This window comes from Mus pahari, chromosome 18, assembly GCF_900095145.1.
Source record: "Mus pahari chromosome 18, PAHARI_EIJ_v1.1, whole genome shotgun sequence".
In the NCBI taxonomy this organism is placed as follows: Eukaryota; Metazoa; Chordata; class Mammalia; order Rodentia; family Muridae; genus Mus; species Mus pahari.
This window is the reverse complement of record NC_034607.1, coordinates 30,328,592-30,347,687: the sequence shown is the minus strand read 5'-3', so window position 1 is coordinate 30,347,687 and position 19,096 is coordinate 30,328,592. Positions and strand designations below refer to the sequence as shown.

General features: G+C 38.2%; 1 protein-coding gene across 1 annotated transcript in view; it reads left to right on the top strand.

Moving 5' to 3' along the window:
• Window positions 1-19,096, top strand: part of Fbxl17 (F-box and leucine rich repeat protein 17) — a 426,850-nt gene that overhangs the window by 28,539 nt on the left and 379,215 nt on the right. The window contains exon 4 of the mRNA XM_021217959.2: window positions 2,243-2,374. Within this exon, the coding sequence (XP_021073618.1) occupies window positions 2,243-2,374 (132 nt within the window). The remainder of the gene's footprint in view (window positions 1-2,242; window positions 2,375-19,096) is intronic.

Genomic DNA, 19,096 nt, shown 5'->3' with positions numbered 1-19,096 from the left:
AAAAAAAAAAAAAGGAAATTTGAAGACACTGAAAAAAGAAACCAAAGAAGATATCAGACAATGGCAGGATTTTCCTGGATTGGCAATATTAAGTTATGAAAATGACGGTATTATCAAAATTAGTATACAGATTTAATACATGCTCCATCAAAATTCCAATGATAGTCTTTACTGAAGTAGAAAACACAACACCCCCCCCCCCAAAATCATATGGAAACGTAAAACCAGTAATAGCCAAAGAATTCATAAGGAGAAAGAACACAGTTGGAGGTATTCTAATACTTCGTCTCAAAATTCTACTACTGAACTATAGTGTTAAGATCACAAAATACTTTCAGAAAAATAAGGTATGTAGATGAGTGGGTCAGGGTGAAGGACCCTGACATAACCCACAGAGCTCCAACCACCTAATGTTTGACCCATGTGTCAAACACATCGTAGAGCCTGTGGGGGACTATTCGACAGAACAGTGAAATTAGGATCCCTGTCTTTCACACTGCACAAAAATCAATCCAAACTGGATCAAAAACCTTAATGTGAAACCAAAACCAGAACCAGGGACCACTCTTAAAGATAAGAGTGGAGCTAGGGATGTTCTGAATAGGAAATAACCCCAAGGATTAACAAATGGGACTGTAGGACACTAACACTGTCAGCAGGGTGACCAGGCGGCTTGCAAAGGAGGAGCCAGGCTTTGCCAACTATACTTGAGGCAAAAGCTAATATTTAGAATTTACGAGGGACTACAAAAATATTAAATACTCCCTAAAAATGAAAAGAAGTAAGCTAAAGAACAACAGTTCCCAGAATACACGCAAATAGCCATTAAGTATTTACAGACGTGTTCAGCAGCCCTAGCCGTCAGGGAAAGGCAAATGAAAATACCTTCAAGGTTCCATGTCACCTGAGCGAGAAGAGCTGTCATCACAAGTGTTGACAGTAGATCATGGCAAGGATGTGGGGAAAGAGGAGCCTTGGCCCTTGCTCATGGGAGTGTAAGCAAGTGTAGCCTTTTTTTTTTTTTTTTAAGTGAGTATAGAGGTTTTACAGGGGGATAAAAATCAGTCTGCCATTTAACCTAGTGATACTGTTTCTGAGCATCTACTCCTATGTCTACCTCCTACTGCAGAGATACTTGGGCATTCATGTCTACTGCTGCTTTATTCACTGTAGCAAGGGTATGAAATCAGTCTGGATGTCTGCTAGTAGATGTTGGCTCCGGATATTAAAATATGATACATGCCATGGAATCTTGCTTAGTTGTAAAGAAAAATCATGGAATTTTTAGGAACAGTACATGGATCTGTAAATTATTCTTCTAAGCAAATTGACCCAGACACAGAAAGATAGACTGCATGTTCAGTCTCATATGTGGATTTCAGCTTTTAGTACACACACACACACACACACACACACACACACACACACACACACGTGGAGGTAAAGGATTATGGGCAAAGATTGAGAAAATAAAAATGAGAGAGAGACAGAGAGATTGAGAGAGACAGAGAGAGACACACAGAATGAGAGAGCACATGAGAGAACAATCTTTCGGATGAAGACCCGAGGACAAGAGGAACCACGGGACATGAAAACACACCCGAAGCAGCAGAAGACGAAGGGACACGAGTTGAGAGGAGACTCAACCAAAACTAATTTGCTTGGGAATCACACAATGAAGCGGTACTGTGTGCTGATTTCAAGACTCAGTTAATGAAAAGGCAGTCAGAGGGATGGAGCTCTCTGCAGTCACGAAAGCCAATCGTCTACATGTCAGACTGCATGTCAGTCTCTCTGCATACCTGCCTGTTCACCTACGCATATATACCCATTTTGCTATGAAAGTATGTATTCATTTTCATATTTCTACTTTTCTGATATTCTAGAACTTAGTGGCTGTGCAGTACTGATTTGTATGATTATGCCGTCATTTCTATATTTAGGTCCCCCCATCCCTAGTCTACATAGACTATTAAGACTTAAATAAAAGTTTGAACTTAAAACTGTTAAGTCTGTGTATGCTGGTGTTGTGTGGTACAATTGAAATAGGTATGTTAGAGGGCAGATGGTTTCTAAAATACTGTTTTAAGTTTTCAGTCACCTTTGTTACTTCCTGTTATTTTAAAAGTAAGTCATTCTTTATCTTTGGTGTGGCTTCTTTAAAATATTGCACGAAAATCTCACTAGAAATATGTTGCCTTTGTTATTTTCCAAGCATTGAGCCAAATCTCTTTGTTTACAGCTGGGCTCAAAATGCAGAGAACTCAAAGACATTCATTTTGGCCAGTGTTACAAGATCTCAGATGAAGGCATGATTGTCATAGCTAAGAGCTGCCTGAAGTTACAGAGGATATACATGCAGGAAAACAAATTAGTAAGTACTTGTCTTTGTCCGTGCTGTTCAGTTTGTTCCTAACTACCGTTCGAATTCCTTTTACTCTGTCAGCAAGTGGTCTCCTGGTTATCAAGTGGCAAACACTGCTCATGGAAACGCAGAAGCTGCCCGATTGTTTCCTAGTCTGGTCCCATAAGAGAAGAGCTGCTCGCGTGTGGTGCTGGGGTTTTAAAACCTTCCTTAGTGTTTGCTGCTGCTGTGTATTTAAAGAGTTCTGACAGCGAATCTAACTCAGGCCTAGGAACAGATAAGATTTGTTAGCTAAATCTGTTCATTGTTGGAGTTCCCGTGGTGTGTGTAGGAATTACGATAATTCTAGATTAAGAATATTTTAATGCTCAGAAATGTGTATATTTACAAATACTGCTTTTTACTTAGAATGGTTAAAAGATAAGCTAGTAAATGCAGGCAAAAAAAATCTCAATAATTATTTGAGTTTTATATTTTGAGCACATGCATACGTGTCTCACAATGGGTTAATGTATGGCTCAGTTTTTTTTTCTTGTTGAGATATAATTACATAAAGTTTATTGGTTTTTATTATATCCATAAAGCTATGCAGTCATCACCAAGATCTAATTATATAACATTTTCTTTATCAGCTTAGACTCTTCTCTTTAGCCATCGCTTCCAGTTTCCCTTTCCCTAGCACATGGTAGCTGCTAATTTATATCCTGTTTTTTTTTGTGAGCTAGTCTATTTTATATGTTTTAGTAGAAGTGGAATCACATTGTACTGATCTTTCATGTCTTTTTAGGTTCACCTATGCTGTAGCTTGTATCTAAATGAAATTCAAAGCCATTTTAATTTTTACTGATAGGGATAGTATATCAATTACCAGGAAATTTTGTCGCTGGGAGGAGCTGGCGGGAATTTCCAATGTCGGAATAGTGTATTTATAAAAAAGACTCACTTTTAAACTTGCATCTCAAAATGGAGACATTTTTCTTGCTCTTTTCAGTTTTAAAACTTTTGAAATTAAAAAAAAAATAGGTAATAATATAGTATTTCTTCCTTCCTGTTCCCCTGTCCAAGCCCTCCTGTATGCCCGTCTCCACTCTCTAAACTCAACACGTCTTTTCACTAGTGGCTACTGTATATTTCCAAGTATAACTTGTCAGTTTGTGTAGTTATCTGAATGTGTGTTTCAGGGCTGGCCTCTTGGTACAGGACAGCCAGTTGGTGTGGACCCCCTCTTCCTCTCCCGGCCTTCCTCTGTTCTCTGAGGTTCTTTGTGTAGAGTTGAGGCCTCCTGGATTTTCCTGTGCCAGTTTGGCATGTGTGTTGGTGTTATCATTGTTTAGCCTATGTTTGGGCAGTCACGATTGTAAGATTCTATGGGTCTAGCTTCTGATGTTACTAGGAGACAATCTCGGGGTTCACAATTGCCTTTTGATTGGTTGTGGTTTTTTCTGTGCTGTTATCTCTCTATTGCAAGGAGCGGGTTCCTTGATGAGGTGTGAAGACTACACTTACCTGTGGGTCTGAGGAGGAGTGTTTATAGATTGTTGTTAGGGATTATGATGGTTTAGTAAATTAGTGGTTGTAGATTCTCCTCCGATAACCGTGAATTCACTTGAGTGAATAGTTAGCTAGGTTTCTGTTGGTTGGTCTCCTTCTTATTGATCAGGTTTTAAATCCAGTTAGAGATCTGTTGTTACCACCAGCGTATGTGTGCCACTACTGCCCCCTAGGGTTACCATGCCATGCTAGCATTGATGTGGCTCATGGGCATCACAAATGTGGAGAATTGTTGGCTGCCTACTTCCTTTGGCAACTTCCTTGGTGTTTCTGGTCCCATGAATGTTAGTCCACAAGAAGGGTGCATTCGTTTTTGAAATGTTAAAAACAAACAAACAAAAACCCCAAACATACATCATGTGCCAGGCATGGTGGCGAATGACTTTAATCACAGTACTTGGGAGGCAGAGGCAGGCAGATTTCTGAGTTTGAGGCTGTCCTGGTCTACAGAGTGAGTTCCAGGACAGCCAGGGCTACACAGAAAAACCCTGTCTCAAAAAACCAGAAAAAAACAAACCAAACCAAAACACCAAAAAATCCATACATGTACAAACTCCAGTTGTGGAAGGGAGGACACTTTTTGAAATGATTTAAAAATTGAAACACTGTGAATTAAAATTGTGCTTTTATTGCCGCAAAATATGCTTTTACCTCGAAAATACACAGTAAAGAGTGCCTCAAAATCCTCTTTAAAGCTACTGTGAATATAGTCATTTGAGAGTGTATGGGCTTATAGAGAGGTTTCTGGGTCAGATAGACTGACATTTTGTTTCTCACTTTCATTGGAACCTTGAGAAAATTACTGAATGAAGGTCATGAAACCTGGTGAAACCTCACTTTTCTAATATTTGCCTTACAGTTGAAGATTAAGTGGCATAATAAATACTCTCAAATTACTCAGTGCACACTGACTCATAAGATTCACTAGAAACCTAAGGTAGTCCATACTTTATCACAGATTAATTAATTAATAAGCTTTGGTNCCTCTGATACACAACATAAATGAAAGGCTGTTCATCCTATCTTAGAGATGTTCTAATTTTTAGTAGTATCTTTGTTGGTTTGACTGGCACTTGTGTTCATGTAAGCACAGAGACTTCTATGCATGGCTGTCCCTGTAGGATTTAGCTAATGGCTTTTCAAAGGTGGTGCTGTCCATGTTGGGAGGATATGTTTTATTTTCTCGCTGCCTTTGTCCATGCTGTGTTATATTGAATATGTGGCATATACTTAAATCCAGAGAGAATCAGNTCCGGATTTGGTTTTTATTTCATGAGGGATTTAAGGTGTCCCGATAAACCTTAAAGAGAAGCCAATGTATTTCTCATTAAGGTTCTTAGAAGGAAATTCAGAACATGTTGAGCTCTGTTGGACGATTGAATTCCTGATAGATAACTTTCCATAGAACTTAAACATTTATGTAATACATGGAATATATAAGTAGTCAACTGTTTTTGCTTTGAGAAGTATATTGGTCATTTGCTGATTTTATTAGCTACTAATAGAGATATTCAAGAAAGAATTCTGTCTCATAAAAGATGCCAGCAGAGTTTGACCTGCACTTTGACCAGTACTCAGATGAACTTTGTTATTTCTCTTAATAAATNGAATCTTCTCTAAAACACTGGTAGAGCTCCTGCTTGCCTGTGTAGTCGGGAATTACCACGGTGAATCGGTTTCGTGGCTTCCCGTAGTTGCCAGTGCAGGTATCGTTCATGTTAGGCGTTGGCCTTTAGGTGGCAGCATTGTCTTGGTACATGTCTCACTGACAGGGCTTTTCCATCCTTGATGCAACTATAAAGATGTATATTCTTACAGTTTCTGCTGCTGTGAAGCCTCNTTTAANGTTATTTTCTTTTAGGTGGTATTAGTGGGGAGACTTACTTTTTCCTGCCATATGGAATACTAATTGCCTGAAGACCACTACCATGAAATTGCCTTTGTATGTGAAGCAGCAAGAGAATGTGAATATTCTTATTTGTGGTTCCAACTTAAGTAGAATAAAATTTAGAATATGAGAGGGATATCTTTGTTTATTAGAAGCTTATTGTATGGAAAATTGCCACTATTTGACATTTAGAGTCAAAAAATTGAGGACNACTTTTTGTAGTCCTTTAAAAAGAGTGAGCTTGTGTTTCTCTCATTTTTGAGTGTGACAGGTACTTCCATGGATGNGTTCTGCATTGTCTGTAAACCCCATGTAGACTCTCAAACAGGTTTGCAGAATTGAGGTGTAGTGAGGGTCAGGCTTGTCCCACACTTNCCTCTTTCAGTCCCTTTTGTGCACAGTTTGCCAGGGAGCTATTTTTAAAGCTACGTCTAGCGAGAGCATGGTCTTAGTCCATTTTCTTTTGCTGTTATAGAATACCCATGGCTTAGAAATTTGTCAAAGCAGAGGTTTATCTGGCACATGGTCCTGGAGGCTTAGAAGTCCAGGAGACTATTGTACAGCTTTAGTGCCGTATCAACCCATGGCTGACAGGAGGGGAAAGAGAGGGTGGATGGAGGAAGGAAGGGAGGGAGGGGGGGAGGGGGGATACAAAATACCAAAGAGTAGTAGATCTGTGCTCACCACAACGGAATTGGCAAAATTCTGTTACACTTTCTGTTGCTCTTTGAAGTAGTAAAGCAAGCCAACTTAAGTCTCCACTGCTTCACAGTGTTTGCTCCCATTGTCTGCTTCCAGAGGCAGCTGTATTGATGACCGAGGGTTTCTAAGAAGTATTTTAGTGTCCACGTGGATAAGATGGTGTTTGTCTTCATGTAATTTATCTCTGTTGTCATAAGGCTAAGTATCTGATCTCGCAGCATGTGTTCAGTCTGTCCTTGGTGCTCAGCTTAATCGTTGGGGTGTAGCCACGGTGACTGTGTAATTCATTGTTATGTGCTGGTGCCCTGTGCTGTGTCTTCTGTTTGTTCATTGCTACTTGAAGGCACATACATTGTGTCTAGTATTTTGTTGTCTCAGGCAGTATTGCATAGACTCCGTGTGTCAGTCGGCCTTGCACCTGGAGGCACTTCTGCAGGGATGGATAGTCAAGGGCACTGAGACAGCCTTAGTTCCAGCTTACTTTACTAAGGCCCGGTCACTCCTTGATTGAAATGGCTTGACTGTGCTTCCTGCTCATGGCCTGTCATTTCACCCGAGGGCGGGGATTGTCTAGTCACCCTTTTATCGTTCTCTTTGTAAGTGTATCTATGAAAAGAGATGGAGTCAATACTGCTTTAGTGGTATATGGGTTACTTCTGACTTGAACATACTATTGAACTGTATTTCTTTAAACACTCTGGGAATGTACTTTTAAAAACAAGATACACTTGAACAAGTAAGTAATAGCTTTTTAGTGTAATGATGCAAAATTAATAGTTTCTAGGTAAAAAAGCCAGTAACTTTTTAAAAACTGAGTTGCCTCGCCTATGATGTAATTTTTGTGCTCCTTCTTCCCGGGCAGGTTGGTCAGGGAGGTTGGAGAGGGTTAGAATGGTTCAACACATGTCGCTCTAACCAAATGGACGATAGAATGCTGGCCAGAGTTATGCTGACTAGTATATTCTGTTAATAAATTGGCTTTATTTTGTTGAAATACTATTTGTAAGAGTAAAAGTAGAAATTACAGAATAATTCCAATCTAAGAGTACAGTTTTACTCGTATGGTCTTTGTTAGGTCTTGTCATTCTTTTTAATTTATTGATATCTTTCTCTAAGAGTATTTTTTATGTACCAGATAACTTGTTAACATAAATGCATTTATTCTATCATTTTAAATGCACAGGAAAACAAGAATGAATGTATGCGTTGTATGGAGGGCAGGCATACAACTTGGATAATATCTCAATAACTTTTCTTGGTAGTGCATTATTTTTTTTCCCTGCAGATTTACTTGCCTAATTCTATTTGTTTAGTAATATTCAAATTAGTTTATAAACTCAAGGGACTCATCAGCTGGTGACAGGGAAACCCAGATGCCCGCAGAAGCCCAGAGACTCCAAGTCTGGGAGCTTGGTGTTGGAGGCCTGATGCAGACACTCAGTGTGGAAAATGCAGGGTGACGATGCCCGGAACAGGACACGCAAACACTATTCCTATATTCTTTTTCTAAAGTGGCGTGTGTGTGTGTGTGTGTGTGTGTGTGTGTGTGTGTGTGTGTGTGTGTGATTTTAGACGCCTCCCTTGAGTTTGTACTTTTCAGTTAATGAGGTAACTTGTAGTTGGCGGAGGTCTCCCACTTGTGTCTCTTCTTGTTTCTGAGCGTGTAATTTAAAATGTTTTATGTTCTTAGGATTGCATATTTTAAGAAATTAGAAATATGTGAGCAAATCACATTATCTCTCTGCTCCAAGAGTGAAAGTGCTGGCTTGGCTTTGTGCTGGAGTGCTGGCACCGGGAGATAGTGTGTTAAGATAGCGAATCACATCATTAGGCTTGGCAAATAGAAATTTATAAGGCTGGGTGCCAGAGGGATGCTGGGAGTACATTAAGCCTGTCATTTATGAGGACTTGTTTCCCTCAACTACCTTCCAGCTTGCCAGTCAGCAAATGAGATGTAGTATTTGGATCTGGGGGGAAGTTTTGGCTCATGTTTTTCTTTATTCACAGTAATGAGGTGCTAAGGTTTGTAGGTTATGTGAGACTTAATTTCATTATTATTTTAGTGATTAGGCCTGAAGACAGAAGAATTGGAAAATTGCTTCTTCTCTTTTTCTGCCCCTGGTTCCTTTCCGCTCTCCTTTAAATTTACCTCTCTGGATGTAGTTTACAGACTATGTTTTAATTTGTGTTACAAATTCACAGTTTACAGTTTTCTATTATTTTATTATCATTATTTAAAAGAAGCACCACTGTGACTGGCTTACAATACTTGGGCTTTTGACATAACTGATCTTCTGCCAGAAGCTGTACAAGCTAAGTTCCCATGTTACCCTGTGTGGGAGGCGCTCCTGCTTCTTGCTCTGGTGATGCAGATGCACGCACTCGTGCTGTGCGGGTTGTCTACGTTGCCTCCATTTTCAATGTTTGCTATTTAAAATAAAAGTTACTTTATTGTAATGAATTTATAAATAAAATCAATGTACATATAGGTTTAGGCAACCATTCAAACAAACACTTGCTCAGTCCCAGTCTTTCCATTATTGAAGTGTAACTGGTTTATTGTGCACAGTTGGAATAATCATCCTGCCGTCATGGATGTCTTCAGTCACTCTGGAGTCTAGGTTTAACTGAAGTGTATAAACATCCTATCAATTTCATCTTATGGACTTACCTACCACAAACAAGAAAGACCACAGCCGAGTTGAAAGGAGAAAAACAACTAGCTTTCTATCTTCTCTTATGATTCCTATGTTCTTTCGTCTGCATACTGCCTGTCACCATCATCATCCAATATTACCCTGTTTATTCTCTTTAATACATATCATATTACACCCATAATTATAGCTGTTTATGTGTATGTATACCTTCCAGGCTAAGATCTGCATATAAGAGGAACATGTGATTTTTTTTTCCTTTTGAGATTAACTTTACTTAATATTATTGTTCATATTTATTCTCCTTAATATATGTTATATTAAACCCGTAATTACAACTGTTTACATTTATGTATGTTTAACATTATAGGCTAAGACCTATATATGAAGGGCACCTGGGATCTTTTTTCTTTTCCGAGGTTAGTTGACCTTATTAATATTATAGATTGTAATGCCACTCACTTTCTGCAAGTTTCCTGGTTTTCCTTTTCTTTGAGAGCTGAATAATACTGCCTTTTATGTATTGTCAGATTGTCATTATTCATTCAGGCTTCTAGGTTGTTTCCATTTCCTTTCTGTAGTGAATAAAGCACCAATAAACCTAGATGTGCATGTCTCAGAACAGAATAGTTGCAAACCAAATTCAGGAACACAGTAAGAATGTCATATGTTATGACTAAGTGGGCTTCATCTTGAAGGGGCAAGATTGGATCAATATATGTAAACTTCCACAAAGCCACCAGATTGATACTGAAAAGCATCTGACAGAATTCAGCTTGCCTTTATTATAAAACAGGTGTTAGGAATAGATGGAACAGACCTCAAAATTATGATGAATGTATGTAGTAAAGGCTGCTTACAACAAATCTGCAGCTAGCCTCATATTATCACCATACCGTAGCATCTCCAAGGACGTCAGGAGTGAGACACGGAGGCCCACCCCTCCCTCGTACTTAGCCCAGAGCTTGGAGTATTTTACCTGTAAAGGTGGGGCAAACAAAGGAAGGAAGCGCCACTCTGTCAGTATTTGCAGATAATAGGAATTTGTACTTAAGAGGTCTTAATACATCTTGCTGGAAAATTCTTAGATCCAGTGAACACTTATATAAAGTTGTAGGGTATAGCATCAGTGTAAACATGTAGTATCCTTCATTTATACTGACAATGTGCTCTTAGAGAAAGAATTAGGAAAGCTGTATCTTTTATAATAGCTTAACAACAACAACAATAACAACAACAACAACAAACAACAACAACAACAAAGAATAAACCACCGACAACACACCTAGAAACATTCTCAGCCGGAGAAGAGAAAGGCCTCTGTTATAAAAACTTGAAAACGCTGAATAAGAGATGAGAGACTGTTCCAGAGAATGGCAAGACCTTCAATTGTTTCTAGATTGGCAGAATTAATAGTGTGAAAATAGCCACAACACCAAAATTATTTACATATTTAATGGAATACATATGTCTAAGCCAGGTTTCTGTTGATGTGATGAAACATCATGACCAAAGCAGCTTGTGGGACAAAGGTTTATTTGGCTCACACTTCCACATCACAGTTGATCATGGAAGGAAGTCAGGACAGGAACCCACACAGGGCAGGAACCTGGAGGCAGGAGCAGAAGCAGAGGCCATGGAGAGTGCTGCTTCCGGCCTTGTTCCCCCTTGCTTGATCAGCCTGCTTTTTCATAGAACCCAGGAGACACCAGCCATGGAGTGGGCCCACCCACAGTGGGCTGCACCCTCCTACATCAATCACGGATTAAAAACCTGCCCTACTGGCTTGCCTCTAGCCCAGTCTTTGCGGGCGTTTTTCCCAGTTGAGGTTCTCTCTTCTTACATGACTCTGGCATGTGTCAAGTTGACATGAAACTAGTTAGCAATGCACATTAAAGATCTGGTGTCCTATTTCACAGATCTAGATTTAAAAATAATCTAGGAATTATTAACAAGGACTCTCAGAAGGCCACATACAGCCAAAGCAGTCCTAAGAATTAAGAATATTTACATTATAGAACTATAGTATAGACACAAAAACAGGCAGGCAGTCAGATGGATCAGAACAGATGATCTGGATATAAACCAACAGATGTACTGCCCACCTCGATTTTTGACAAAGGTGGTAAAAACTTGCAGTGGAAAAGATTACTTATTCAACAAATGATGCTGGCAAAATTAGCTATCTACCTGCAGAAAACGAGTTCGCACTCACACTGTCACTTTGTGTAAATAGGAATTGAGAATGGATCAAAGGCTTTAATTTAAAGTCCTAAGCACTGAAACTAAGCAGACAAAACACAAGGAGTGCTCATGAAGACATCCAGGTAGGCAAGAAGTTTCTGCACAGAACTGAGAAGCACAGCGGTCACTCAGGTGTCAGTGGATGGGACTCTTGCCAGTACAGTCGGAAACAGTCAGCAGAGACACCCACAGAAAGGGAAAGACTCTTTGCTAGCTAAGATCCAGAATTTACAAAGAATTGAAAAAATTAAATACCATAAAATAAACTGCCTATCAACATATGAACTGATGAACAGATTTCTAAAGGAGAAACACAAAAAGTCAGTGACTATTTTTAAAAATATTCAATTTTCCTAGATAATAGGGAAACTCAAATTATAACTACCTTGACATACTACTTTATCTGAGTCAGAAAAAAGTTATTTTTAGATCAGTTGTGCCTTTGTGCATGCAGGTGTGAACATGTGTGTTGCTTGCATGCATGTCTGTAACCTAGTGCATGCCTGGTATGTGAGGTCAGTATAGGAAGTAATGATGGTTGTGAGCCTCCATGTGGGTGCTGGGAATTGAAACTGGGGCCTGTGTGGCAAAGTGGCCAGCTCCCTTCACTTCTGTACCATGTAGCTCCTTTATAATTTCAAAACTCTATTATGATTTTCTGCCCTTATGTGCTTTAATAGTTATATAGAACCAATTATTAGGGACTGAATAAACCAAACAACACATAAATGGGAATTTTGTGTAGAATTTTTATTTTGATGATAAAATGACGTTTGGATAACTTGGTGAGAAAATACTTGAGAAGTTATTGATTTTCGCACATTCTACTGTTTATCCTTTAAGTTCCATTGAGAAGAGATAGTGTTTGCATAGCTTTTTACTGGCTAGTTCCAAGTGTGTAAGCTATCCTTTTCATATTTTAAGGTCTAGTGAAAATGATCACATTTTACTAATGCCTTTGAATTATAAGGTTTTTAGATTGTTATAATATAATAATGATGCAGTTTCCTAATTTATTCAGCTAACTTTTTAGACTTGGGTTCCTTCCCTTTTCTGTGAATGCATTTATCTTCATCTGTTGGACAAGTTAACTTTTTCTTCCTGTCAGATCCAACTTACAAGCTCTTCGCTGCTTCTCCACAGGTCTGAGATTCTTCACTGTGTGTGTGTGTGTGTGTGTGTGTGTGTGTGTGTGTGCGTGCAGTGCTAACTACTCATTTGTGTTCATTACCGTGCTAGATCACATTCACATTAACTTTCCCTGCAGCTTAATGGCCTTGGTTTTCCCCACTTTTTTAAAGGTAAGAAAAGCTCTTATTTCTGCATAAAGAAAGAAAAGGATGGCATTATAACTTTGAGACAGTTAAGAGTATCCGTATACTTCCTAAACTGCCCTGTAGTGTGTACCTATAATATTCTGTTAGTGTGTGTATGTGTTAGAGAGAGAAATATTTCTGTTTAAGAATTTATAAAATGTTTTAATGGAGGTTGAAACATTCTCAGTAAAATGTGATAAAAAATGATGCTTTTTTCCTACTGCTTATTTTAGAGAGATGATTACTAGTAATGTCAAAGATAATATAATCAGGGCATTATTTAAATAAGATCCTGGAATTGATTTTCAGCCTTATCTAGTCTCACACCAAATTAGTGTGAGAATGTGTATTTTAATAGTTGATCGATTTTCCACTGTGAACGTATGCATTGTTTTAGGCTGTTTTTCTGGGTTTTGGCCATGAAGGCATGAACTTAAATCCTAAAAATTGGGTGATTTCATCTGCTTACTAACATGCACCCAAAATTCTAAAGGTTGGGTGATTTCGTTTGCTACAATAGTGGTGTTGGCAGCTGTCTTAAGTTCACATAAGGGTTTGAAACATTTTCCTTTAAGGTTTAGAGTTGAAATACAATACGTTGTATCCTTTGTTTTGTCAAGGAAAGGGATTTAAACAAACTTTCTTTTGCACTTGTTGAATATGCATTTCATAGTAACCACCATGAAGTTTGCAGCAGTTAGGATGATGAAGAATCAAAGATAAAAGATACATATTCAAGAAGGCTTGGGTTCACAGTTGGCTCATAATCCTTTCTGCTCTCACTGGTACCCTAACCCTGTACCTATCAGAACAAAAGACACTGAATTGGAAATTGTGGGAGCCGGGGCACATTCTGTTGGCAGCACATCGCATGGCCCATAGGCGTTGTCAGGTCTCAGTTTGATACCCTTTATTCTTTGTGACAGATGTGAGGTAGGGTCTATGAGGGGGAAGTCATTACTAGAGAGAGGGCAGTGTCAGATCAAAAGTAACCAGTGATCAAACAAGGTAAAGGCTGTGGAGAATAGGCTTCTCTCTCTGTCCTCAACAGCTGCCTGATCACGGAAGGGAGTAGTCCTTCTGTGGCAGGCAAGTTGATTTTCTTTGATGTGCAGTGAATTGCAAGTCAGAATGGAAGCTTAAGTGCAGTGCAGAGGTCTTTACTTCCTACTTCTTGGGCAATTTTAGTGTTTAAATGTTTTATTTCTATTACTCAGACATATATAGAAGTCATTTTCTGCTGAATAACACAGTGAAGGTATACTGTTGTAGCTGCTCAGTTTGTCACTGTGTGCTTAGCAATAGCATTCACTGTTAAACAAGTCTCAGTACAGTGGGCCTGGGCTCTGAACTCACAGCTCCGTTCTGAAGCACCTACTGTAATTTTAATCAGGTCATTCTGCAATTGTAATGGTGGACAGCCCTGTATACTAATAAGGTCTAGCACAGAGTACATCCCCTCATAACGAATTTTGGAGTGCTGCGTCACCTAGTAACATAAAACATACGTGCACCTAAAATTTTACACTTTATTATAGACTGACCAGTCCTCGTCACATTAGTTGTAAGTGAATATAGAGATCTTACCCAAGCCGGGAGCTTCCCCACTGTGCCGTGCAGCAGATGGGCACTTGATGTGGAGTTCCAGGCCTCCCGGTTCAGTGCTGGCCGCACCTGGCTCTCCTCCTCCACACGTAGATAAGGATTATATGCACTGCATTTTAGGCTCTAGAGATGGTTTTGACCTTTGTCATCAAGTTGTAGAAAGGGTGTTTGCTTGAAATTGTTTGTTTTTTCAGTTAGAAGAGCAGTCTTAGTCCCTCATTGCCTTAGAAAGGAACCCTTGCCTGTGGTTTGTTCTCTATTCATCCTTGAAGTTTATTTCTTGCTTTGATGTATTTACACATCAAATTCTTTACGCATGTAGAATACAAACAAAAGTTATGATCTCCCCATTAATTGACATTGTTTATTAAGTATAAATTTGTTATGTACTTAAGAATTTCAGAATTAAATATTGAACTTCTTAGTGATATTTTGTGTTTGGGTCCATTTTGACTTAGAGGAACTTATATGAGTTAGATGTATTCTAATTTTTCTTTTATTTATTTGTGTTTTTTTTTTTCTTTTTTGATACAGAGTTTCTCTGTGTAGCCCTGGCTGTCCTGGAACTCACTGTGTAGACCAGGCTGACCTTGAACTCCATGCACCTGCCTCTGCCTCTGGAATACTGGGATTAAAGGTGCGCACCACCGCCTCCTGTCATGTTTTCTAATTTTTAAAATTTTATTGGCATAAAATGGCATGCATATTAAGATTATCTTAAGAAGCCTGCATTTAAACCACTGATTTAAGTATTATCATTGCATTACATTCTTCCATGTTCCTGTCTTCTGCATGTGGGTATTAAGACCCAGACAGCCACTACCTCAGAGTTTATTATGTCTTCTTGTTTGTTACAGCTGACAATGTATCAGAATAATAATCAGTGTAGTTTTTCTTGATTGTGATCAAAATCTTAAGATCATTAATGCTTTGTAAAGTGATATTTTAATGAATAATTTAATGTTTAAGAGGGTTAAAATTTAACAGACTAAGGAAACTGTGTTCTTGAAGCTTAATTTGAGGACGACTCAAACCTAACTTTTTAATTAATTAATTAATTAATTAATTATTTATTATTATTATTATTATTATTATTTTCTTTATTTACATTTCAAATGCTATCCCGAAAGTTTCCTATACCCTTCCCCCCACCTCTGCTCCCCTACCCACCCACTCCCACTACTTGGCCCAGGCCTTGCCTTGTGCTGGGTCATATAAAGTTTGCAAGACCAAGGGGCCTCTCTACCCAATGATGGCTGATTAGGCCATCTTCTGCTACATATGCAGCTAGAGACACAAACTCAGGGGGGACTGGTTAGTTCATATTGTTGTCAAACCTAACTTTTAGTGTACCCTTCTTAAGAGTTTTCACGTTAGCTGTTGAGGAGTTTAGATGGTGTCTTACTTAGTTAGGGTATAGCTGCTATGAACAGATACCTTGATCAAGGCAACTCTTACAAGGACAACATTTAATTGGGGCTGGCTTACAGGTTCAGAGGTTCAGTCTAGTATCATCAAGGTGGGAGCATGGCAGTGTCCAGGGCAGGTATGGCACAGGAAGAGGTGCGAGTTTGACATCTTCGTCTGAAGACTGCTAGCAGAATACTGGCTCCCAGGCAGCTAGGACATGGGTATTAAAGCCCACACCTCCCAACAGTGCCATTCTCTGGGCTAAGCATATTCCATCCATGGCAGATGGAGTCTGTTGGTCCCTTGAATGTTTTACCTCCCGACTGTGAACTGTGTGTGTAGACTCTGAAGTGAGGCCTTTGCTTTGTTCTTCTGATTTCCTTCACCTCTAGCAGTGCCTGTAACTCGATGCCAGCTTAGAAAAGTTATATTCTTATGGGATATATAGTAACTGACCAGTAATCTAAACCAATTACTAGTTAAGTATGGGGGTTACTGAATTCAAACTTTACCATACCAACTTTGCAAAATTTTACCTACCAGTTTATATTGATACTGGCAATTGAATAAATACAACCAATATAATTTTTCATAAAGATAAAATTATTTTACTAATTCTTTAGTAACAGCTTTTCAGGGAAAAAATGAAAATGTACTGTAAATATTTATGTCTTCTACTAATTTTAAAGCCACCCATTTTCAGAAAAATTAGTATTTTTTTCTTAGTTAACTAAATCAGTCGATATTAGTCCAATATTCATTTTTGGTGAAATAAAATCTAATAAAGCATAGTCTTTTACTACCTAGTCAGCAACTGAGCACATGTATTCCATTGATAACTCCAGTGCACTTGCATTGCCTTGTGGTGTCTCAGTTATGTTCTGTGTATGCCCTTAATGGAACCGGTATAGTGAACACCAGAGGGTGCTCACACAGGCCTAGATGCTATAGGTCAGTCCATCAGGAGGTGGTGAGATGTGTTTGAAACAGATGCTTATTCCTAATAGACTTTTTATAAGCAGACAGAGTACATTTTGAACTAAAGGTGAAAGTATTAATAAGTCGGCGAGTCAATACTGTAGTTTCATTTTGCCCAGTACTCTTTATAATGCTTATTCTGTACATCTTATGTGCATTGTAACATCAACCTAATGAAATAATGCCAATATTCAGCTTTCTGTATTCAGTTCTTCAAGTGCTATTACCTGTGGAATACACCTCCCCAATATACATATATAATATATATACATATATATATTATATATAGTCTATTGTTTCTAAAATATATCTTATTTTTTTAAATACATAAAGATTTATTTATTATTATACTGTAACTGTCTTCTGACATACCAGAAAAGGGCATCAGATCTCATTATAGGTGGTTGTGAGCCACCATGTGGTTGCTGGGATTATGAACTCAGGACCTTTGGAAGAGCAGTCAGTGCTCCTACCCACTGAGCCATTTTGCCAATTCCTATTTCTTCTTCTTCTTTTTTTTTTAATGAACAGTTTATAAGGACTTTTTCTAGATTTATTTTATGTATATGAGTACACTGTAGCTATATCTTCAGACACAGCAGAAGAGGGCATTGGATCCCATTACAGGTAGATGTGAGCCACCATGTGGGTGCTAGGAATTGAATTCAGGATCTCTGAAAGAGCAGTCTATGCTCTTAACCCCTGAGCCATCTCTCCAGCCCCCTCTATCTTATTTCCACTAAGAGACTCCTTATAAGTGGTTGATGCAGTTGGCACAGTGTTTGGCAGTGTATTTTGTGAACCTTCACACCGTTCACTGTATGAAGATTTGTTTGGTATCTTTTAATGCAAGACACACTTGAAGTACAAAGCAGTAACCCTTCATGTGATACTTTTAAAATGTCATATATTTTCATGAATATAAAAAGATAAAATCCTTTGGTATTCCCAGTGTAGGTCATCCAATGGAGCAATGTAAAGGGCAAAAGCTATTTGTGGTTTAACAGCATTCATGAATTTGTGATCACTGATTTTTGATATATGGTAAAAGATATCATAAGTGGTCAAAAATCAGAGAATGGTGTGATATTTTATACCCTAAAGACTATGTATTCAAACTTAGAAGTAAATGATGTTTATTACAGAATTGATAATCCCATAAAACATGATCTTTTGCTCTTTGTGGTTAATTAGGTATATGAATGAATTAACCCTTTTCTAAGCCTAATCTGTTATTAACTAGTCTTTAAGCAGTTGTTGAGTCGTGGTAACCATATCAGAATAACCGATTCCAGATTTTTTTGTAGTTGTCTTGACAGCTCACCTCACAGGTGAGCTAACTAATAGGAGTAATGTCATCTTTCCTGTTTTCCCATCAAGTGTCAGTTGGAGAGAACTGCTTCTGTAGACGCTCTGTAAGGCTTCTAGCTTCTGTAGCTATGTGTAGCACCTTTTGAACATTCCATAGGTAACAGAACTTGAAGAATTAAATCTGAGTTTTGATATTATTCATTGGGTTGGTGTTACCTTTGTTTTTAGAATACTGTGTCTCTTACAGGAACACGTAATTGGATGTTGCTCCTGGCCTTACCACTAGGACAAACCAGAATTCTCTATTTTCGTTGTTACAGTAATACTCCTAATTTCATAAAAGAGATAAAGAATTTTTCTCCTTTTTTTTTTTTTTTTTTTGGCATTTTAGAGTCCAAGAAACAATATAATACATCTAATGAGAAAAATCAAGTGATTTACATAAACACGGTAGTCATGCATTAAGTGATACATATAACTTTTCCTAAAATTACCCATAGAGATGATAATATTGAAGACATCTGTAGTTCAGAAAGGTAACACACATGTGTTCACGCACAGGCATGAATGCTCGCATAACACATGCACACATATTGGGAAAATACAAGAAAGGCCTGTTGTTCTTACAAAAATACATTTAGATACCTAGAAACCTTCTTACAATAATAGAAAAGTAGACTGTGAAATGAATACTTCTTGATAATGCTCCTGGCTATTTTCAAAAAACTCACAGTGTCTCTTTGAAGTCATACTAAATATTTTCATCTACAGTATTTCATTAATGATGGATAATTTGGTTCTTCCTGATTTTTTTCTCATGACAAATTTTGTCACAAATCTCAGTTGTTTTCTATCAATATATTTTGTATGACTTCTTTGTTATTTTGATAGTTTTTGATAACAATATATTGTCTTTTGTGTAGTCCATCTTTCATTTATGTTTCTAGTATTTTTTCTCACTACTTATATTTCTTGCTATAGTTCTTGATACCATCAAATAGTTTTAACATAAAGAGGCAGGGTTAAAAATGAAGAAATGGGGCTGGTGAGATGGCTCAGTGGGTAAGAGCAC